This window comes from Leopardus geoffroyi, chromosome B2 (assembly GCF_018350155.1).
Source record: "Leopardus geoffroyi isolate Oge1 chromosome B2, O.geoffroyi_Oge1_pat1.0, whole genome shotgun sequence".
Classification (NCBI taxonomy): domain Eukaryota; kingdom Metazoa; phylum Chordata; class Mammalia; order Carnivora; family Felidae; genus Leopardus; species Leopardus geoffroyi.
The window spans coordinates 1,979,408-2,002,611 of record NC_059332.1 but is presented as its reverse complement, the minus strand read 5'-3'; the positions used below and the strand labels follow the sequence as shown (position 1 = coordinate 2,002,611).

Genomic DNA, 23,204 nt, shown 5'->3' with positions numbered 1-23,204 from the left:
TTGGGATCCTTCCTGCAAAAGCAACCCGAGATCCCCAACGGCCCCCACCAGTTACCACTTTCCATTTCTGTGGCCTCCCCTCGGGCAGCCAGGCTTGTGCTGCTCCCTGCTTCCAGCCACTCCCGTGTCTTTGGCCAGGGGACCCTGTTCACTCCTGGTCGCTCTCTTCTTGTTCCTTCCAGTTCCCATTCACACTGTAGCACAGTGAAAGCTACACACTCTCAAGCCACATTACCTGGGCTCCTAATCCTGGCTTTATTTACCATTTACTAGCTGAGTGACCGCAGTTAACTATATAACCTCTCTGTGCCTGACTTTCTGAATCTATAACTGAGGATAGTAATAGTAGATAGGGATGTAAGCAGTGGGTGAGGTTTTTTATGTAAAGCTCTTAGAATAATGGCTAACCTGTAATAAGCTAGGCCTACCCTAAAACGGTAGGAAGCCCTGAGATTCCTTTGAGCCAAAGGAGGCTAGATTTTAAGCCAGAAGTGACAGCAGTTATTTTGCTGGACTGAGATGTCAGTGAGTCTGCTTTCTACTCAGAATGTAAGTTTGGTAGATGTTTTTTAAGTGAAAAAATATCATGGTAGTACCTTCTTGAGTTTTTTTTTTTTTTTTAATTTTTTTTTTCAACGTTTATTTATTTTTGGGACAGAGAGAGACAGAGCATGAACGGGGGAGGGGCAGAGAGAGAGGGAGACACAGAATCGGAAACAGGCTCCAGGCTCTGAGCCATCAGCCCAGAGCCCGACACGGGGTTCGAACTCCCGGACCGCGAGATCGTGACCTGGCTGAAGTCGGACGCTCAACCGACTGCGCCACCCAGGCGCCCCAGTACCTTCCTGAGTTTTAATTCCTCAGTCTATCTCTTCTATTAATCTCCTAGCCTGGGCATGATTACCCGGTGGGCACACTCAGCTACCTCCACCCCTGCTCAGTCCTAGGGCCTGGCAGCTGCTCACCCCGGGGCCCCTGGCACTCAAGGGCAGCAGGTGCAACCACTGCTCCAGTCTTACATTGGTTCCTGTGTAGACTGGGGTGCGCATTTGAAAGTAAATGCCTTATGCCTTTTGCTGTCAACTCTTAAAAAAGCCGTGTACCAGTGGACCCCTGCAGTTCAAACCCATGTTGTTCAAGGGTCAGCTGTTCTTCATTTAGTCCCATTGCTCCTGCTTTTATCAGGGTAAGAAACATAGGTTGTAGTCATAAATTTTTTTCTTTTCAACGTTTATTTATTTTTGGGACAGAGAGAGACAGCATGAACAGGGGAGGGGCAGAGAGAGAGGAAGACACAGAATCGGAAACAGGCTCCAGGCTCTGAGCCATCAGCCCAGAGCCTGACGCAGGGCTCGAACTCACGGACCGCGAGATCGTGACCTGGCTGAAGTCGGACGCTTAACCGACTGCGCCACCCAGGCGCCCCAAAACCTGATGTCTTTTTTTTTTTTTTTTAATAATTTTTTTTTTCAACGTTTATTTATTTTTGGGACAGAGAGAGACAGAGCATGAATGGGGAGGGGCAGAGAGAGAGGGAGACACAGAATCGGAAACAGGCTCCAGGCTCTGAGCCATCAGCCCAGAGCCCGACGCGGGGCTCAAACTCCCGGACCGCGAGATCGTGACCTGGCTGAAGTCGGACGCTTAACCGACTGCGCCACCCAGGCGCCCCATAGGTTGTAGTCATAATACAAGTGTTTGTTTCCTCTTCCCAACATACATTTCAGTAATCTGGAGCATATCCGTGAGATAACTCCTGTAAAAACACTGTAAAATGTAAATCAGAGCACTGTGTGGAAATGCAAATATGAGCAGCTGGAGGGGACTGTCAGGTCATGTAAGTGTCATTAGTGAATGACTGCTTTTGTTGCTTGGTGAGTAAAGGTGACCCGCATATTTGTAAAGGCCATAAGCAAATGTAATTTGGAGGGATGTTTAATTCCAGCTTGTTCTCAGAGTTCTATATAACTTGTGTGTTAGGAATTTCTTAGTAATAAGTATAGACTGTGACAAACTAATGTTATATGCTTACTGCTGAGATACCATAAGAATTATATTCCACCCCTGTGATCTGCCAAACAGAATTACCCTGAATCTAATCATGAGGACGTTATCAGATAAATTCAAACTGTCGGACATTTTACAAACCAATCACCCTGGACTCAGCAAAACTGTGTCAAGTAATATTTAAAAAGTGGATGTAGACGTGTAGGTAGAGAAACTATTCTAGATTAAACAGACTAATAAGTAATCACAATCAAATGCATTTAAGGAAACTTGACTGAATTTTAATCCCATTTTAAAGACATTATTGAGGGGTGCTTGGGTGGCTTGGTCGGTCAACCGGCTCACTTCGGCTCAGGTTATGATCTCCCGGTTTGTGGGTTGAAGCCCCACAGTGGGGCTGGAGCCTGCTTTGGATTCTGTGTCTCAGACTCCGTGCCCTCCCCCATTTGTGCTCTGTTGGCTCTCTTTCTCTCAAAAATAAACAAACATCAAAAAAATTTAAAGACATTATTGGAACAATTGAGGAATTTTGAACATATCCTGCATATTAGATAACACTACCTGATATTTAATGATAATATTAAATTTCTTTAGAATAATGATGGCATTGTGGTTGTGAAGGAGAATGTCCTTCTTAGACATTGATTAGTGGAGTATTTATGGGTGAAGCATCATAATGTCTAACTTTTAGTGAGTAAGAAACACAATCTTAACAATTAGTGAATCTAGGTAAAGGATATGCCGGTGTTTAACTTTTCTGTAGGTTTGAAAGTTTTTTTTAATATTTGGGGGAAATTTATGTAAAACAATTTTGAGAAATTTTGAGAAAGATCTTTCAATACATTTCTGTGCTCTATCTGAATGGATATTTGCTCATCTATAAGTAAAATTAAGAAAATAAGAGACTCTCACCACCAAAAGTTATGGTAGGCATTTATTTTTATTCCTATTGTCATATTTTTTACACCACTGCTTTCTCTACTAAATCAGAGGTCAACAAACTACTGCCTACAGACCAAATTGTTCCCCTGCCTGTTTTTGTATGGCCTTAGCAAGAAATTTTATATTTTTAAATTATAGGGGGGAAAATCAGAAGAAGAATAAAAGTTTGTGATATGTGAAAATTAAAGAAATTCAAATTTCAGTGTCTATAAGGAGTTTTATTAGAACACATTCATGTTCATTTACATATTGTCTATAGCTGCTTTCACTCTACAATGGTAGAACTGTAATTTAGCAAAATATTATTCCTCAAAAAAAATTTTTTTACTCTTAGGGTGCCTGGGTGTCTCAGTCAGTTAAGTGTCCAACTTCAGATCAGGTCATGATCTCACAGTTGGAGAGTTTGAGCCCCGTGTCAGGCTCTGTGCTGACAGCCTGGCGCCTCCTTTGGATTCTGTCTGTCTCTCTCTCTCTCTCTCAGTCCCTCCTCTGCTCATGCTCTGTCTCTCTCTGTCTCTCAAAAATAAGTAAGTGTTAAAAGTTTTGGGGGGCGCCTGGGTAGCTCAGTCAGTTAAACATCCAACTTTGGCTCGGGTCATGATCACACAGTTCGTGGGTTCGAGTCCCGCATCACACTCTGTGCTGATAGCTTGCAGCCTGGAGCCTGCTTCAGATTCTGTGTCTCCCTCTCTCTGCCCCTCCCCCGCTCACACTCTGTCTCCCTCTCTCTCTCTCTCAAAAATAAATAAACATTAAAAATATTTAAAAAAATTTATTCTTCCTGTTAGAAGACCTGTGTTACAAAAATGTAGTTAATTATATATTTTAACAAAGTTAACTTTTATTCAGTTTCTAATCAAATACTATAATACTTTATTTTCTTTCATTAAAAAACGTAAGTATTTACAATTTTATCAGTTTGGGAAGACAAACAGAATAAAAATGGAGAAATGTGATCAAAAGACAAATTCAATGATAGAATAAATATAGCCTATTTAAATGCCTGCCTGGCCCTGTTGGCTGCTGCTGGAGTGAATTCTCAGCCTCAGAATTAGCATAGTTCAAAATCTCCTTCAGCTTCAAAACGTCCAAGGGAGAGATTTTGGTGACTTCAAAGAAGATCTGGTGAGAATACTTGGAATGCAGAGTCTCCAGCTTATTGCAAGGACACAAAATCAGCAGGATGTTCAACTGGTTGATCAACGGGTGAAGATCAGAGGTCTTGTAGCCACTGTAATACTCCAGGGTAGGAGCCCAGTGTCTGAACTTTTTCACGTAGACGGCCAGGAGGAAGGAGTCAGCAGCTAGCTTGGAAGGGCTTTCCAGGATATAGTCCTATTCCTGCAGTCATCTCACAGATGAAGCGGCACGGGGTCAATGCCTTCGTGCTGGCATGGAGATACCTAGTATATCTGCACAGGAAGTGATAGGCGATGGGAATACTGATATCAAGTTTGAGAGTGTGCAGTTTGCCAACTTCCATGCATCTTGCTGATAAATATATAAAAATCTAATTTTATCCTATTCGATTTAATTTCCCACCTCATTTAGAGTCTTAGCATCAGGAAAGCACTTATACCTAAATTCTGATTTAGTTTTTCTGTCACTTTCCAAGTCTGTTAAATAACTGAGGTCAACTTAACTACAGACAACCAAGGTGATGGTAATGCCTATGTACCTTTTAAGCTAAGAGGGAAATGATCTTGCATGAAATGCTAGCCATTTCAGACAGTGAACACAGTGTATGCATAAACTGGTTCCCAACCACAAAATTCCTGAAGAAATTAACCAAATTAGGAGACATCTACAAGACTGGGTTGGATGCTTCCCTGCATTTCAGGGGTAGAAACGTTTGTGGATTTTAAGAATTAAAATCATGCCTCTGGTCTTCACTTGGCTCAGAGGCTGAGCTTAAACTTTTTGATTCCAAAAGTTCTGGTGCTTGCTTCCAGTAGGAACAAGTGGGGTTTTGAAGTCAATAAACGTGCTTCCGCCATGAAACTGGTGGACAGGTTCCTTTCTAAGGGATCAACAAAAGGAGCACGAGAAGTAAGGGGCTCCCACCAAGGGGTGACGATAAAGAGGACCGAGGGGAGCATGGAGACTTGAAGGGTATCAAGATGGTTAAAGGCGAATACCCAAGAGGAGTAGGAGACGTTTGAACAGTATAAGGGTCACTGGCGCAAATTCCTCTATTTGTGTCCCTGAGGGCCAAGGGCAGTGCAGGCAAATCGGAACCACGAGAGGAGCAGCGCATCTCCACCAAATGCCCCACAGAAACCTTACGGCCGAACGCCTTCCGCCCTCGCCCGCGCGCCACGCCTTCGCCTACCAACCCACCGGAAGCGGAAGCCTTGCGGGCACCGTTGCTGACGCGCCTGCGTGGACACCGTTGCTGTGGCGCCTGCGTGGGCGTTAAGTGCCGGCCGTACGCAGTCTCCGTGGCCACCGCTCGGCGTTGGCCGTTTGGTTGCCGGTGGAGGCGTGGCTCATGGCCCCGGTGTCCCAGTCCCGCTCTCCCGAGGACGCCGCCGGCTCTCGGAGGCGGCGACGCAGCTCTGTGGGGAGCCCGCCGTCCGCGCTGGCCAGACGCTTCCCTTGCGGAGGCCGCTCCCGCTCTCACTCCCGCGGCCGCGAGGGCCTCAGGCCTTCGTGGGGGGTGTCGGGCGTTGGCGACCCGAGTCCGCTGGGCCGATCTGAGTCTCGGGCACAGCCTTCGGGGCCCCGCAACTCCGCTTTCTCGTCCTCTTCCGTCCACTCTGGCGGATACCGCTTCCATCACCACCACTATGCGGGCGACCTGCAGTGGGCCAAAGAGTATGAGAAGGAGAAGGAGGAGAGCTATCGTCAGAGGTGGCTGAAAGAGAGAGAGAGGATTGGGGAGCTGGGAGCTCCTGAGGTGTGGGGGCTCTCTCCAAAGTTTCCTGAGCCGGATTCTGATGAACATACCCCAGTGGAGGATGAAGAGGTAAAGAGTCAGGAGACCAGCAGTTCAGATTCCAGCTCCGAAGAAAACGGGAATACCAGTCGTTCAAAAAGCAAGAAAAAAAGAAAGAAAAAGTCTAAAACGAAACATAGGAAACATTCTGATAATAGTGAGAGTAATTCAGACTCCGACATTAATTCTAGTTCTGATGATAAAAAGAGGGCCAAAAAAGCCAAGAAGAAGGAAAAGAAGAAGAAACACAGGGCAAAAAGAACCAAGAAAAAGAAGAAGAAGACTAAGAAAGAATCCAGTGACTCAAGCTTTAAAGATTCAGAAGGGGAGTTGCCAGAAGGTACCTGGATTGAGCAGTCAAAGATTACAGATACCATGGATCTAATAGGCCCAGAAGCACCTGTAATACATATCTCTCAAGATGAGAAACCTTTGAACTATGGCCATGCTCTGCTCCCAGGTGAAGGTGCAGCAATGGCTGAGTATGTGAAAGCTGGAAAGCGAATCCCACGAAGAGGTGAAATTGGGCTGACAAGTGAAGAGATTGCTTCATTTGAATGCTCAGGTTATGTCATGAGTGGTAGCAGGCATCGTAGAATGGAGGCTGTACGACTGCGTAAAGAGAACCAGATCTACAGTGCTGATGAGAAGAGAGCTCTTGCATCCTTTAACCAAGAAGAAAGACGAAAGAGAGAGAATAAGATGCTAGCCAGTTTCCGAGAGATGGTGTACAGAAAGACAAGAGGGAAAGATGACAAGTAAGGACCTTGTGTTGTACAGTGGGACTTGAACAACAATTTTATGTAATCAAAACAATATGAAAAGACTTAACGGTGCTACTGTATCTATGATGTTAGAAAGTCCTTCAAGAAAAAGCTGCTGAGATCTGTATTTATTTTTAACTTAATATGTGCACATAGTTTAAAAAATATTCAAATGCTGTAGTAGAAGTTAATAAAAGGTCTTTCACCCTAGTTGCTAATTCTTCTCCCCAAAGAAATCTTTTTGATGTCTTTTATGTCTGTTCACAAGTTCTGTGTCTATGCAAGCATATTTCAGGATAGAGGCTGGAGATATTAACCTGAAGGTTATTTTCCCTGTTGCTCTGATTTCTCTCTCTCTTGAAGGGCCTTATGGAGCCCTTCATTTGCCCCAAGGTAGACCAGAAGAACCCCAGAAAGAAGAGAGGATTCAATTGAATGTAGACTTCTGGTTGCATTTAACAGCTGGTGTTAAAAAGTAAAGATTTACTGGCTCACGAAATTGCAAAGTCCTCCAGGAGAATGGGTGTCGTGTGTGGCTTTATGCGACTCTGGCTTTCTTCTTCATCATGGGTCATTTTCCTCCTTAGGCTAGTTTCCCTTAAATAACAAAAAGGCTGCCAAAGGTCCTGGATTTGATTATATACTTCCTGGTCCACCTCTGAAGAAAGAACATTTCTGTCTTGGCATTCCAAATAAGAATCCTGAGATTCACCCTAATTGGATTAGCGTAAGTTACATGCCCACTCTCAAAAAAATGTACTGTTGCCATGGAAATAGGCCCACTCCTGGAGCTGTAGGTATAGTCAGTTTATAGGCTACATACATGGGGAAGAACTGGAAGGCAGATAGGCAACCAAAAAAATGCCAAATATAGTTGTGAATGATTTCTAAAAACCAATACGTGTGCTGAAAGCCAAAATTTTGCTGAAGCTTGGTTTTGAATATTGGGGAATACCTGATTGGAGGGACATAGGGTTTATCCATAAAATAGATATAAAGAAGAAAAGATGAAGGTCCATGGTGCTTGGGGTCTTCCAAAGAGTGGATTAGCTGCCACCTTAGACTAAGAGGACAAGGAAAGAAATGAGCAGGTATAAAGAAGAATGCAGTTGGTGGAGCTCATGAAAAGGAGATCAGATCAGGAGGGACCTCATGGACAACAGAGTTGACATTGAGAACCTGGCTAGCACCAGTACTGGAGAAGACTTTAGAGTGAGCTCCACTCATGGTCTATCATAAACCTTTGTTTTTATCCAGTGACATCTGCCTGAATTTTAAGATTTCATTTCATCACTAGGCAAACTACCTCATTTGAAAAGGGGGCCCTGTGGCGCACCTGGGTGGTTCAGTTAGTTCAGTTAGCATCCGCTCCACCTCTTGATTTTTTTTTTTTCAACGTTTATTTATTTTTGGGACAGAGAGAGACAGAGCATGAACGGGGGAGGGGCAGAGAGAGAGGGAGACACAGAATCGGAAACAGGCTCCAGGCTCTGAGCCTCTGAGCCATCAGCCCAGAGCCTGACGCGGGGCTCGAACTCACGGACCGCAAGATCGTGACCTGGCTGAAGTCGGACGCTTAACCGACTGTGCCACCCAGGCGCCCCTCCACCTCTTGATTTCAGCTCAGGTCATGATCCCAGGACTTGGGCCCCATGTCAGCCCCATGTCAGGCTTGGGATTCTCTCTCCCTCTCTTTCTTCCCCTCTCCCCGGCTCATGCACTATCTCTTAAAAAGAAGGGGAAGTAGAAGCGAGGAGAAGGAGAAGAAAAAAAGAGTAAACTCCCTTTTCAAGGCTCAAGACCCTACTAAGCCCCACAGAACTGAAGGTGAAGGGGTTCTAGAATCTCACAGGCAGTGTGATGTGGAAGGGCACTTTCGTCCTAGTAGATGACATTGACGCCGGACCACACTACCTTGAGAATTTCCCCAAAGAGGGTTGGGCAACACTACTAAAAACCAGTGTTACATATGTATATTTCTATTTTTAGAAACAAACCATACAGCATTACATGCATGGACTTACACCTTGCATTTTCACTTAATATATCTTGGAGATGTTGTAATCAGTGCATATAAATCTACCTTATTCTTTTTAATTAATGACTTTATAATATATTGAGTGAAAGGACCATATTTTATTGGATGTTTAAGATGTTTCCTATATTTTGCAATTACACAGTAGCGTAGTGAAAATCTTTGTGGATATGGCCACCTAGAAGTAGAGTTCTTGGATCAAAAGGAAAATATTTATTAAGTGATTTTCTTTTTTTAAATGTGTATAGTGTCTTCTTTTTTTAAGTTACTTATTTTGAGAGAGAGCACTGGGGCGGGGCAGAGACAATCCCATGCAGGCTTTGTGCTGTCAGTGCAGAGCCTGATGCAAGGCTTGAACTCATGAACTTTTGAGATCATGACCTGAGCTGAAACCAAGAGTTAGATGCCTAACCGTCTGAGCCACGCAGGTGCCCCTAATAGGTGCTTTTTATATACTAGGGACTATGCCAGGTGCTGGCTGTAAACCAGAGAGCAAATTAAGTTTGATCTTTGCCATCACAGAATTTTACATTCTACTGGAGGAGACAGGCCTTTAAAAAACTAACAGACAATATGTATTAATTGCAGTATGCCGTGAAGAAAATAAAGGACTAGAGACAGTAATTGGGGGACATTTTTGAAGGAGTGTTGAGGAGGGGCACCTGAGTGACTCAGTCGGTTGGGCGTCGGACTTCGGCTCAGGTCATGTTCTCACGGTTCGTGGTTCCAGCCCCGCGTTGGGCTCTGTGCTGACAGCTCAGAGTCTGGAGCCTGCTTCCAATTCTGTCGCCCTCTCTCTGGCCCTCCCCCACTCACGCTCTGTCTCACTCTCTCTCTCAAAAATAAATAAACATTTTGTAAAAAAATTTTAAAAAGGGTGTTCAGGAAAAGTTTAAGAATGTCACGTGTAAGTTCTATGTGTTTTTACATTTTAATAGGATTGCAACGTTGCTTTCCAAATAAAATTTACCAGTTCTCACACCTATATCATCAACAATATCGTACTTCTAAACCTTTTGATCTTTGCCAATCTGATGGGTGAAAAGTGGCATTTTATTTTTTTTATGTTCATTTAAGAGAAAAGTTGAGCATCTTTTCATATATATATATATATATATATATACACACATGTATGTATACATGTATATATACGTATATATATGAGTCCTATAATTTTTTTGGTGTGTGTGTGTGAAGTACTCACATAGGCTTTGTCCATTTTCCTACCGGCTTGTTGGTCTTTTCTGATTAATCATAAGAATTCTTCAAATAATAAATTCTCTCTCACATGTCTTGGAAATATTTCCCCTCTTGTCTGCCTTCTGAATAGCTTTTCTGGGAAACACTTGATCATATTGTTCTTTAAGGCCCAAAGATTTCCTAATACTAGCCAATTAAATATCTTTGTCTTTTTCACTTGGCAGAAAGATGCAGCTGAGGAGCTGTGCCTTCTGAGAAGGCAAGGCAGAATTAGAGGGTTTTGCCAAAATGATAAAATACACACAATGCAACACACAGTGCAATGCTCACAGCAGAGTTCCCATGACAGTATTCCGTGCCGTCAGTAGGATTGACTTCCTGGTTAATGTTGTTATTAGGGTCCTGCCAATATATCTGCCTTAAAACAAGACTGTGAGATTTATAATTTGATTACAGATCATGTTGTCTCAGGGGAGCTAATAAAAGGCAGTAGAACTTTTTTTCCTTTTTAAATTTTTTTTTTCAACGTTTATTTATTTTTGGGACAGAGAGAGACAGAGCATGAGTGGGGAGGGGCAGAGAGAGAGGGAGACACAGAATCGGAAACAGGCTCCAGGCTCTGAGCCATCAGCCCAGAGCCCGACGCGGGGCTCGAACTCCCGGACCGCGAGATCGTGACCTGGCTGAAGTCGGACGCTTAACCGACTGCGCCACCCAGGCGCCCCACTTTTTTTCCTTTTTAAGTAGTGTTGCCCAGAGTACATGGTTATGGGTTGTGGAATAGAAGAAAAACAGAACAAAAAATTCGTGTCATATTTAGGCTTCAAAAACCATCAGAATCATTGTTTACTAAACTCTATTCAAGGAGCCAGTTGAACAGATCAAATAGCTTGAATTAACCACCAGAGTTACACTGAGGGTTTTTATTTTATTATTATTATCATTACTTTATTACTTTATTTATTTATTTATTTAAGAGAGAGAGGGGAGAGGGGCAGAGGGAGAGAGAGGGAGAATCTTTTTTTAAAAAATTTTTTTTAATGTTTATTTTTTTGAGACAGAGACAGAGCATGAACAGGGGAGGGGCAGAGAGAGAGGGAGACACAGAATCTGAAGCAGGCTCCAGGCTCTGAGCTGTCAGCACAGAGCCCGACGCGGGGCTTGAACCCACGGACCATGAGATCATGACCTGAGCTGAAGTCGGACACTTAACCGACTGAGCCACCCAGGCACCCCAGAGAGGGCGAATCTTAAGCGGGCTCCAGATCCACCTGAAGTCTGACTTGGGGATCAATCCCATGACCCTGGGATCATAACCTGAGCTGAAATCAAGAGTCAGATGCTCACCCGACTGAGCCACCCAGGCACCCCTACACTTAGTTTTATTCAGTACTGAGAAACAGCCCAAGAAAGCAAATTAGATTGGCTACTCCTGTTTAATTACAATCCATAAATTTTGTGAGACGTCATTAATTTTACCATGAGCCATTATTTTATGACTTTGGGGGATTATGTAAAATAGTGTTTCACGACATACAAAAACTCCTCCACTGGAATAAGGGGTTCTAATGAGAATTTCGCGGTAGATTTTCTCCTTTTCTTCACCTTCTCCTTCTTCTTTAGCACAAGAGGAGATATTTTCTACCTATAGCTATAAGCAACGTAGGGAGTAAGAAATTATTAATTTGGCAAATAGCTGTCTTTTTATTCTTAACAAATTCAGGGGCATTTTTTTTTTTATTTTTTAAAAAAATTTTTTTTTCAACGTTTATTTATTTTTGGGACAGAGAGAGACAGAGCATGAACGGGGGAGGGGCAGAGAGAGAGGGAGACACAGAATCGGAAACAGGCTCCAGGCTCTGAGCCATCAGCCCAGAGCCCGACGCGGGGCTCGAACTCCCGGACCGCGAGATCGTGACCTGGCTGAAGTCGGACGCTCAACCGACTGCGCCACCCAGGCGCCCCTTCAGGGGCATTTTTATGCGAATCCTTGTAAGATTTCACAGTCAGTCTTGAGGGAGGGTTTTTTTTTTTTTGTTTTTTTTTTGTTTTTTTGTTTTTTTGTTTTTGAGATGTATATGGTTTTGGCACATAAAGGTAGTATCCATCTATTCCTATTTTATTAGGAGTTTCCCCTTTTAATCAGAAATGCATGTCAAATTTTATTAAATGACTTATTAGCATTTAGGGATCATAGGATTTTTCTTTATTTGCCTAGTAATAAGATGGTTTAAAGTTCTAGATCTCCAGGCGCCTGGGTGGCTCAGTCTGTTAAGTGTCCAACTTTGGCACAGGTCACAATCTCGAGGTTCATGGCTTCAAACCCTGTGTCAGGCTCTTAGTTATCAGTGCGGAGCCAGCTTTGATTCCTCTGTCTCCCTCTCTCTCTGCCTCTCCCCGACTCTCTCTCTTGAGCATGCGCGCTCTCTCTCTGTCTCTCAAAAATGAATACACGTTGAAAAGAATTATAGATTTCCTAATATTAAACTATGAATTAAATTTATTGGACTCAGTTGTAGGTTTTTGGTTGTTTGTACCACTCACTGGTCACATAATTTTCTATTTAAAATTCAGAATAATGATGGGGCACCTCGGTGGCTCAGTTGGTTAAACATCTGACTCGATTTTAGCAAGCCCTGTGTCAGGCTCCTCGTTGGCAGCACAGAACCTGCTTGGGATTCTCCTTCTCTCCCTCTCTCTCCCTGCTTGCACTCTCCCTCTCCCAAAATAAATAAATAAACTTTAAAAATTTCAGAATAGTAATATCTTGCCGTACGGGTGGAAGCAGAGAGAAATGCAGAAAGCATCATTACAAAAAGATAACTGCTAATCTTATGCTATAGCATGGTAGCATGACTTGTAATGCAATTGTGCCTCTAGTGATCATATAGAAAAGGAAACTTTTATTTTGAATATCTTAGGAATGGACCTGATGAAAACATACAGACCACCATTTTGTTTACAAAAATAAGGATAATTCTGGGGGTGCCTGGGTGGCTCAGTTGGTTGGGCGTCCGACTTCAGCTCAGGTCACGATCTCGCGGTGCGTGAGTTCGAGCCCCACGTCGGGCTCTGTGCTGACAGCTCACAGCCTGGAGCCTGCTTCAGATTCTCTGTCTCCCCCTCTCTCTGCCCCTCCCCTGCTCTGTCTCTGTCTGTCTCAAAAACAAATAGTAACATTAAAAAAATATTAAAAAAAAACAAAACTAAGGATAATTCTGGAAAATGAAAATCTCAAGTATGAAAATTGATTTTTGTTATTAGCAACATGTAGACTATCCTGGTAAAAGTAGCATTTTTATTTATTCTCATCTACATCTACCCCTTCCAAAAGATACAGACTACTTAAATTAAAAATGCGCACCTTGAATTTTGTAAAAATACTTTGTTAACCTGCATTACTGGTTTTGGTTTTCATGGAATATTCAATACAATGCCAATAATCTGAGCCTTGATACTATGAGTGACATTTAAGAAGCCAGTCATCGTAGGGAGTTTGAAAGGGGCAGTAAATGAATTAAGATCTTTACTTCCTTTTTTAAAACTTTTATTTATTTGTTTGTTTGTTTATTTATTGAGAGAATATGAGAGGGGGAGGGGCAGAGAGACAGAGGGAGAGAGAGAATCACAAGTAGGCTCCATGCTGCCAGCACAGAGCGTGACATGGGACTTGATCCCACAAACCGTGAGATCATGATCTGAGCTGAAATCAAGAGCTGGGCTCTCAAGTGACTGAGCCACCCAGGCACTCCTATTTACTTCCTTTTTAAATTAAATTTTATAGTTATCCCTTATATAATTGGTGTAAAATATATAAGCCCTTCTTTAGAAAGAGAGAAAATCAGACATGAGTTTTCTGTTCAAGAAAAAATGTTAAGTTCTAATTAGTAAAATATTTGCATTCATTGGATTTGTTTGCCTTAGGAAGTTTTAAAGTGAACATGTTTCATTGCTACTTTAAAAGATACTTCCAAGCTTCTGGCACCCAAGGAGGAAAGGGTAACTCTCCTTGTCACAGTGAAAGGTGTTTTTTTTTTTTTTTCTTTGGTTCTGATCATTTCAATGCTGAAGACACTGAATAAATTACCTGTCATAAAACAATTAGTATGATATTTAATGATTTTTCAAAACTATTAATTAATCAAACGTTTGTTTAGATTTTTAAAAGGACTTATCTCATTCAAAGACTCTAAATACAGTTTTTGGTAAAATGAACAAGAGGGAACATTCTGTATTCTTCTGTAGAATTTTCGGTAAAGTGATATCTAATGCTTTTTCCCCTGAAACCTACATTCATTGCAAAGTATTGTAGATTATCCTTTTACAGTAATAGACTTAAATTTCATTACCTTAAATATTCCAGTTCAAATACATTTTCATTGTTCAATTTAATCTTCAGATCTTTGCTACTATGAAAAAAGGGGAAAAACCCCATGCGTTGACTTTTTTTTTTTTTTTTTTTTTTTTTTTTTGGCCATGTGTTTAACGACTGTTTAAATCGGGGAGACATAGAAAAGTATGTGACCATGTTTAATTTATGAAGCAGCAAAGTGGAAACGACGGCTCGTCAGGGAAACACTGAACTGGGCTAGCCTGTTTTTATTTGAAGGAAATTAAGTCCGGCTTAAAAAAGAGAAAAGCCCGCGCGCGCACCTGCACGCCGCGGTAGGGCGGGTTGAGCCGGACACCATCGAGCCGCGGTCCTCCGCGTGCCTAGAGCGGAAGCGACGTCGCGCTGGGGAGCGGGTGTTGGCGCTCGGCGCGTAGCGCAGACGGTGCCGGAGCGAGCGTGGCTGCGCCTGCTCGTCAGCTGTCGGGTGCGTAGCGTCAGTGCTGGGGCTTGGGAGGGCCTGCGGCCGAGACTGGGGGGCAGTGGGGCCCCGGGTGCAGGGAAACGCTCGGCGACGAAGGAGCCGGGCGGGAGATGTCCGCTGAACTGGGCACAGCGTCGGCTGCACAGGCGTCGTCCCCTGAGCGCAGTATTAAATCCCTATCGAAGGTAAGCCCCGGAGGCTGGTACTGGAGCAGAAACCTGAAGGACATGGTGAGACCGATGTGGCCTTTGGGGGACGAGCTTTCAGGCAGAGGGAACCGCCTGCTTGACGCACCGGAGGAGTAGCCAGGCCACCAGGCCACCGTGGGCGGGGCTCAGTGTGCGGGGTGGTGTGGAGGTTTTGGGGGGCATCTGTAGTTGGGGACTCACGATGAGATGAGACCCGAGGGGCTCTTGAACCAGAAAAGTGGTCAGTAGCGGCCAGATTGCTGACCTACCTGGAAGGTGGAGCCAGCAGGCTTTGCTGTTGGAGCAGACGTGCATTGTGAGAAAGGAGGCAACGATCAGTCCAAGGGTTTGGCCTGCGGCTGCAAGGGCTACTGAAGGAAAGATCTGAGCTTGAGCTTTGGGACCTTGTGTCAGTTGTTTAGCTGTCCGTGTCCCGGTACCTTGCTCTGTAGAGTGAAATTTGCACTCGTGTCTTGATGCAGTTGTGTGAGGATTAAATGCATAACTTTCGTAAAGTACATACAACAGTTATGGGGCGCCTGGGTGGCTCAGCCGGCTAAGCGTCTGACTTCGGCTCAGGTCATGATCTCGCGGTTCGTAAGTTCAAGCCCCGCGTCGGGCTCTATGCTGACAGCTCAGAGGCTGGACCCTGCTTCGGATTCTGTGTCTCCCTCCCTCTGCCCCTCCTCTGCTCATGCTCTGTCTCTGTCTGTCCCCAAAATAAATAAAACATTAAAAAATTTAAAAAAAGAGTACATGCAACAGTTGTGCTGGCTTATAGTTTCATTATGCTGAGACATGAAGGGTGTGTGGGCACAAATGAGAAAATTGGACGATGAAGAGTGTTCCAGGAAGGAGTAAGACGTGGGAGGACCCAGGAACAGGAGAGCATTCAAAGTCTGAGGAACTGAAAGTTCACTAGTCATAAGAAAATTTTAATTTTTTTTTTCTTTTTTGAGAGAGAAAGAGACCAAATTCAAGTGGGGGAGGGGCAGAGAGAGAAGGAGACACAGAATCCGAAGCAGGCTCCAGGCTCTGAGCTGTCAGCACAGAGCGAGAAGTGGGGCTCGAACCCACGGACTGGGGAATCACAACCTAAGCCAAAGTCGGACACTTAACCGACTGAGCCACCCAGGTGCTCTGGATTTGACTTTTTGTATCTTAGGTCCGTTTTTTGACCAAAAGAAAAAAACATATATGTATGTGTTAGCTGGGACTTACCACGCACACATCTTGGACTATATAACAGCAAGCTGTATTTGGAGCCTAACTGGGTTTTATAGCTCTTTTTATTTATTTATTTTTTCAACGTTTATTTATTTTTTTTTTGGGACAGAGAGAGACAGAGCACGAACGGGGGAGGGGCAGAGAGAGAGGGAGACACAGAATCGGAAACAGGCTCCAGGCTCTGTGCCATCAGCCCAGAGCCCGACGCGGGGCTCGAACTCACGGACCGCGAGATCGTGACCTGGCTGAAGTCGGACGCTTAACCGACTGCGCCACCCAGGCGCCCCTAGCTCTTTTTAAACCCAGGAGCCATTTTTCACAATTCATTTAGATGTCTGTGTAATCCAGAACAATACTTTTTATTTATGTGAAATCGACTGTTTTGAGGAGTCCGTGTCTGTTGTAGATAAGATTCCTTTGGGATTTATCAGAAAGTCTCCTCGGGGCGCCTGGGTGGCGCAGTCGGTTGGGCGTCCGACTTCAGCCGGGTCACGATCTCGCGGTCCGGGAGTTCGAGCCCCGCGTCGGGCTCTGGGCTGATGGCTCAGAGCCTGGAGCCTGTTTCCGATTCTGTGTCTCCCTCTCTCTCTGCCCCTCCCCCGTTCGTGCTCTGTCTCTCTCTGTCCCAAAAAATAAATAAATGAACGTTGAAAAAAAAAAATTAAAAAAAAAAAAAAAAGTCTCCTCATTATTAGATTCATGTTGAATATTTAGTGAAAATGCTGCATAAGTGATAAGGCAGAAGGTCAGTAGTTGTCTGTTGTTGTTGCCAGGCTTGATCATTTGATTAGGTTTGTGGCTGCCAGACATCTCCATTTATTTCCCTTTGTAATTAATACACAGTTAGCATGATGGTTCTTTGAGACCGTGAGAATGCCCTTTTACCCAGTTCTTTTGCCCAGTGCCTTTGCCCATGTGGTCCTTGATTCAGTTGGTTATTTCATCAAGCTGCAAAATGGTGATTTTTCAGATGTGTTATTCCTGCTCTGTCAGCCGGCAATCTTCTGTAGAACAGGGTTTTCTCATTCTGTATGTGTGTTCCATTTTTAGGAATGGTTGTTTCAGAGAAAGAAAATTTGATAGCGATTATTGCAAATGTATAAGCCCAACCAAGGCGTGTTGCTGTTGTTTTTATTGTTCCTACTACTGTTGTTGTTTCCGTGATTCTTGGTTTTACATTTTCAGGAGGAGACCATCAAAAGGAAGTTTTCTGAAGCACAGAGAGCAAACACGCTGACACTGGGGATGGCGACAGCACCGCTCGGCGCCCGTTCCCCAGCTCCTCTGAATCTGAAGAAGGAGGTGCTTCGGACCATGAAGGGGGATCCCCACTCTACTGGGGAACAGGGAGTCCGGCTGCCAGGAGACGGCACAGGCCTGGGGCAGGAGCCGTTGTGCAAACAGTTCAGGCAGTTGCGCTATGAGGAGACCACAGGGCCCCGGGAGGCGCTGCGCCGGCTCCGCGAGCTGTGCCGCCAGTGGCTGCGGCCCGAGACGCACAGCAAGGAGCAGATCCTGGAGCTGCTGGTGCTGGAGCAGTTCCTGACCATCCTGCCCGCCGAGCTCCAGGCTCGGGTGCGGGAGCACCACCCGGAGAGCGGGGACGAGGTGGTGGTGGTTCTGGAGGATTTGCAGCCAGAGCTTGGAGACGCGGGAAAGCAGGCGGTGAGGACCAGATGTGCCCTTTTGCAGGAAAGCAGGAGTTGGGACCTGGGGCCGGAGGCGAGGGCATGAGCTGGGCACCCCGGGAGGGCCTGCGGAGCTCCTGTTCGGGTTCTTTCCTGTCCGGTGCTCAGAGCCATCGGCTCGTCCCACGGCGTCACCTGCTGTCCCCTGGGAGGGACCGGCCGTGCCGCTTCCCCAGCCTCTTCTTTGTCCCCTGGGCTTTCTCCTTCTTCTTCTCACGTGGGAGTGGCTCTCTGAACAGCACTTTCCTCCTCAGCCCACAGGTCCCTAACTGTCCCTGCATGTCCCCGCATGTCCCTAGGACCCAGGCCAGGCTGAAGAGCAGATGATGCTGGCGGGGGCGGCAGCCCCGGTGGAAGCAGTGCGGGGGCAGCGCACCCCGCCGGAGCGTGGAGTTCTGGAGCCTGAAGGAGACAAGGGTAAGAAGCAGCTGCGTCTCGGGGCGGGCGAGAGGTGGGCATCGGCGTCCCTTCCGAGGCCCCGCTGCCATGTTTGTCTTGAGGTGGCTCTGTTGAGGTGTGGTGTCCACGTGGTGGAGTTCACTCTGAGAGTTTGGTCCGTTTGTCTCCTCAGACAGGAAGACAGTCCGTGATGCAGTCACCGCCACAGTCAGGACTGGAGGACTCTCGTCCCCCCACATCTCCCCCCATCCTTTCCGTGGTGTTTGTGTTCAGCCAAAACAGGACTTCTCCTGCCCTGGCCTTCTCCTTCCCTCCTTCACTGCAGGGGTGAATAAAGAAAGGATGGCTGGTTTCTCACCCAGCCCGTGCTCCGTTGCTCATTTTTTTCTTGTCTCCTTCAAATTACTGTATAATTATCACTTTTATTTCCAAATGTCACCTAGGTTAGTTTTTACTCTATTGTCTTCGTCGTTGAAATCCGCCTTTCTTGTTTCTGTTGCTTACGTTTCTCCCCCTCTGTCCGGCCTTACAGTCCTGCTTCCTGCTACTTGTGTCATCTCCGTGCTTCGCTGGGATTCTTCCCTCCTGCTCCTTCTCCATCATTTCCACTGTTAGATTCATTAACGCTGTTCCCGTCCCTAAAACCCTTCAGTGAGCTGAGTTATGCTATTCTTTCTACATATGTTTTTTTTATCATTTGAAAAATTCCATGATCAAGAGGAAGAAATAAAACCAAGAAGAAACCTACCACCTGCAGTGACTTCCAGCAGGCAGTGAGAGAGGCCTCCCTGGCGGTGGTGTCTGTTGCCTTCTCAGCCTCCCATCTATGAGCTTGACTTTACCAGTTTGCTTGAGACTTTTAGCGCTGACGGTTCCATGTCCTGGGAAACCCCAGAGTCTGTTCCCCTGTGGCCCCCTCACACCACGGGTCCCTAGTCCAGATGAATCAGGACGGTCCGTCCCCCTGTGGTCCCATCACACCATGGGTCCCCTTAGTCCTGGACGAATGAGGATGGTCTGTCCCCCCGTGGCCCCATCACACTGCATGTCCCCTGAGTCCTGGACAAATCAGGACTGTCCTTCCCCCTGTGACCCTATCACACCGTGGGTCCCCTTCATGCTGAGCTACATTCGGTTTCCCACTTGCTCCTTGCTGTTTGTCCCCTCTGAGTTTCTCCTGCCACGTTTCTTCTGTCTGGAGTAATTTGTCCTCGCTTTCCCTAATTCGTACTCCTCCTTCAGGGCCTTAGACCTCCCTTTCTCAACCTTCCCAAGGTCCTCCAAACCTGGGCGACTTTTCTGTGCAAAAGGACCCGTGTTCCTAGAGCTCCAAGATTTCTCCCATTTGACCACGTCGTATTGTTGCTGGTTCATGTCTTTTTTTCTCCTGCCAGAAAAGGGCAGGACATCGTTTTGTGTCCTGAGTCTGCTATGGCTCCTGGGTCGAACAGACCCTCAGTAAATGTGTGATGAATGGCTGGTTGTGATTCTAAACCTTCTTTTCCCTTCTTTCCACCTCCCCTGTTCAATTTCTGAGTCTGTTCAAAGGTCCGCCTAATGGAAATTTGCCGAGCAAAGTAGCTGAAAGAGAGGGGCCTGACTTTTGTGAACAGCCTTGCGGAAATGAATTTAGGCCCTGTCATCCATCATGGGCACTATTTGAAATGCAACAAGTAAATGCAGTCACAGTAGATCCTTGACGCTGTTCCTTGCCCTCTGGGTCTGCTGAAAATGCTATTTTACACTCAAAGTTCAAGTTATTTTCTGGTTTCAAGACATTCCCCTCTTTTTAGTGCTTATGTCCTTACATCATGGCTGGTAAAGGATCGCTCTTGTCTTCCTGTAACCCCTCCCTCCCCTGTGGGCGGCCTCCCTCCTGCAGAGGGCCTACACACACAAAGTGGCTTGTCCCGCTGAGTCTTCCTGCCCCACACGGGACCCGCGGTCTCTGGCGGCTCCTCCCCAGTCGTCCACATTACACTGACCCTCGCATGCTCTCACCTTACACTGCCTGCTGCTTTCTGTGGCCCACACTGATGAGCTCGCATTGGCTGGTTATTCCTGCTGCTTACAATGGCTCCTGCCTGTCGTTCTCGCTTTGCATCTTTGTTCTCACTCCTGTCCTCTTCACCCGCCTGTGCCTGCGGGCCTGAGCTTGGGTGTTATCGGCAGACATTGCTTACGGTCTTTCACGTACCAGAAACGTGAGCTAATCATCCCAGCACCGAGGTCCCCTGTCTTGTCGAACTGCACAGGAAGGCAGCTGCTGCTGTCCAAGCGTATCGGGAAAGTCCAAGACACTTTTGTCAACTTCGTGTCACCCTCAAGGTCTTGTGGTCCAGTGGTTTTGATTCACTGGAGGACACTGAGCCCAGAGGGTTTAAATCACCTTTCTAAGATTACACAGCTAAACAGTGATACAGTGGGCACTGTGTCCACATTTCTTCATTTCCGGTGCTTTCCCTTGTGAGCCCCAAGGTCCTCAGTTGACCTCACTTTATTTATTTTTTTTTTTTTTAGAATTTTCAACGTTTATTTATTTTTGGGACAGAGAGAGACAGAGCATGAACGGGGGAGGGGCAGAGAGAGAGGGAGACACAGAATCGGAAACAGGCTCCAGGCTCTGAGCCATCAGCCCAGAGCCCGACGCGGGGCTCGAACTCACGGACCGCGAGATCGTGACCTGGCTGAAGTCGGACGCTTAACCGACTGCGCCACCCAGGCGCCCCTCAGTTGACCTCACTTTAAAAAAATTTTTTTTTAAATGTTTATTTATTTTTGAGAGAGAGAGGGGGAGGGAGAGAGACCGTGAGCAGGGAGGGGCGGAGAGAGGGAGACCCAGAATCTGAAGCAGGCTCCAGGCTCTGAGCTGTCAGCACAAAGCTCGATGCGGGGCTCGAACTCATGAACTGCGAGATCATGACCTGAGCCGAAGTTGGACGCTCGACCAACTGAGCCACCCAGGTGCCCTGACCTCATTTTTTTATACTCCAGCTGACAAACCATTTTGAAGAACGTGTAGGCAAGCCTTTTAAGACTGTTTCCTTGTTTGCTAACTGTGTGCTGTGCATATCACATATAAAGTTCAAACCAATGGGGATAAGCTGCCTCCTACCACAATCCCCAACCTCCCGCGAGCAGCCACAGTTAACAGTTTCTTGTGTCCCCTTGCACGTATGTCCTGTGCAGACACACACAACCACAGCATTTCTACCAGCATACACGGCTTGCTTTAAATTTATTCCTCCTAGGGGCGCCTGGGTGGCTCCGTCGGTTGGGCGTCCGACTTCGGCTCAGGTCATGATCTCGTGGTCCATGAGTTCGAGCCCTGCATCGGGCTCTGTGCTGACAGCTCAGAGCCTGGAGCCTGTTTCAGATTCTGTGTCTCCCTCTCTCTCTGACCTTCCCCCATTCATGCTCTGTCTCTCTTTGTCTCAAAAATGAATAAACGTTAAAAAAAAAAAAATTTAAATTTATTCCTCCTAAATGCAAGTTCCTTTCCCAAAGCATCAAAAACCAAGTAATTGGTGATATATGTTTAATGTTTCAGGTGAGAAGACCAGGGTTGAGAACAGGAAGGTATTTGCAGAGACAGACTCTTGTGGAGGAGTGGAATCAGCCAGGACAGTATCTGAACCCGTAGAGCCTCGTTCTGAGGAATCTCACTTGGAAAGGCAGCGGGTCGAGCCCAAGGAGAAGCCCGAGTATAAATGCTCAGAACGTGGGGAGGGCTTCACCCACCACTCGGACCTGGTCACACACGAAGGCGCGCACACGCGAGGGAAGTCTGCGGCGCGCCCCAGTGCTGGTCTTACTGGACGTCAGAAAATCCGCTCTCGAGAGAAAGGTCATCAGTGTCACGAGTGTGGGAAAGCCTTTCAGAGGAGTTCACACCTTGTCAGACACCAGAAAATCCATCTTGGCGAGAAGCCTCACCAGTGCAAAGAGTGCGGGAAGGTCTTTAGCCAGAACACAGGCCTCTTGGAACACCTCCGGATCCACACTGGAGAGAAGCCTTACCTGTGCATCCACTGTGGGAAGACCTTCCGACGCAGCTCCCACCTCAACCGGCACCAGAGGATCCACAGTCAGGAGGAGCCCTGTGAGTGCCAGGAGTGTGGGAAAACCTTCAGCCAGGCCCTTCTCCTCACCCACCACCAGAGGACCCACAGCCACTCCGGAAGCCATCGCTGTAACGAGTGTGGGAAAGCCTTCAGTCTGACTTCAGACCTCATTCGACACCATAGGATTCACACCGGAGAGAAGCCGTTCAAGTGTGACATTTGCCAGAAAGCCTTCCGCCTAAACTCCCACCTGGCTCAGCACGTGAGGATCCACAAGGAAGAAAAACCCTATGAGTGTAACAAATGCGGAGAAGCCTTCAGGCAGAGGTCGGGGCTTTTTCAGCATCAGAGATATCACCACAAAGACAGTATGGCTTGACGGGGCGTCCTCTCTGCGGAGACCATCACAGACAGGATGTCGACAAGCAGACAGCACGTCAGGAAGAGTCAGTGCGGCCAATTCTAGCCTCACAGAACTCGGGGGGGGGGGGGGTGCCACACGGGAGGCTGTGCGCATCCACTTGTGCTCAGCCTTGGCCCATAGAGATCTGACCCTAGAGGGTACCATGGGAACAAGAGCATTCTTTACTGCAGGACTTCTCTGAGCCTTTAACATGGTAAATGCTTGATTGTGCATCTCCAGGTAGTAGAGAGCCTCATGATTGAGTTAGGGCTTTGAAGTCAGCAGCAAGTCACATATCCACAGATTTATAGGCTTAAACAGAACAAGAGCAGGTTGATAATTTTACATCTGGTGCAGCAACAATGCCTGTAAAATAAAACTAATGACATTTGGAAATATACCACTCTTAAAGGTGTCTTAAAGTGCAGGTTTAATGGTGGACATTTTCCCCCAGTGGTTTTACTAATCACCCCCTACTGGCATCCCCCCCCCCCCCCACCATCTGCAGAAGCATTTTAGAAAGCAAAGATGACCT

General features: G+C 46.2%; 3 protein-coding genes and 1 long non-coding RNA gene across 7 annotated transcripts in view; 3 read left to right on the top strand and 1 right to left on the bottom strand.

Annotated features, from left to right (window-relative positions):
- Positions 1-23,204, bottom strand: part of LOC123609414 (zinc finger protein with KRAB and SCAN domains 4-like) — a 455,099-nt gene that overhangs the window by 7,566 nt on the left and 424,329 nt on the right. The gene's annotated exons all lie outside the window — the stretch shown is intronic.
- LOC123609539 lies at positions 843-2,266 on the top strand. The gene is made up of 2 exons (XR_006717812.1): positions 843-1,199; positions 1,677-2,266. It is a non-coding gene; the product is annotated as an uncharacterized LOC123609539 (long non-coding RNA).
- NKAPL (NFKB activating protein like) lies at positions 5,328-6,869 on the top strand. The gene has a single exon (XM_045500488.1). It carries the CDS (start codon positions 5,441-5,443, stop codon positions 6,647-6,649), a length of 1,209 nt encoding a protein of 402 aa, XP_045356444.1. The 5' UTR covers positions 5,328-5,440; the 3' UTR covers positions 6,650-6,869.
- ZSCAN26 (zinc finger and SCAN domain containing 26) lies at positions 14,622-23,069 on the top strand. 3 transcript variants are annotated; one of them, XM_045500453.1, is made up of 4 exons: positions 14,622-14,703; positions 17,301-17,780; positions 18,103-18,220; positions 21,753-23,069. In XM_045500453.1, exons 2-4 carry the CDS (start codon positions 17,361-17,363, stop codon positions 22,643-22,645), a joined length of 1,431 nt encoding a protein of 476 aa, XP_045356409.1. In that variant the 5' UTR covers positions 14,622-14,703; positions 17,301-17,360; the 3' UTR covers positions 22,646-23,069. The 3 variants fall into 3 exon arrangements, with proteins under 3 accessions (XP_045356409.1, XP_045356408.1, XP_045356407.1); XM_045500452.1 differs by having other exon boundaries at positions 14,636-14,885; XM_045500451.1 differs by having other exon boundaries at positions 14,702-14,885; positions 17,301-17,837.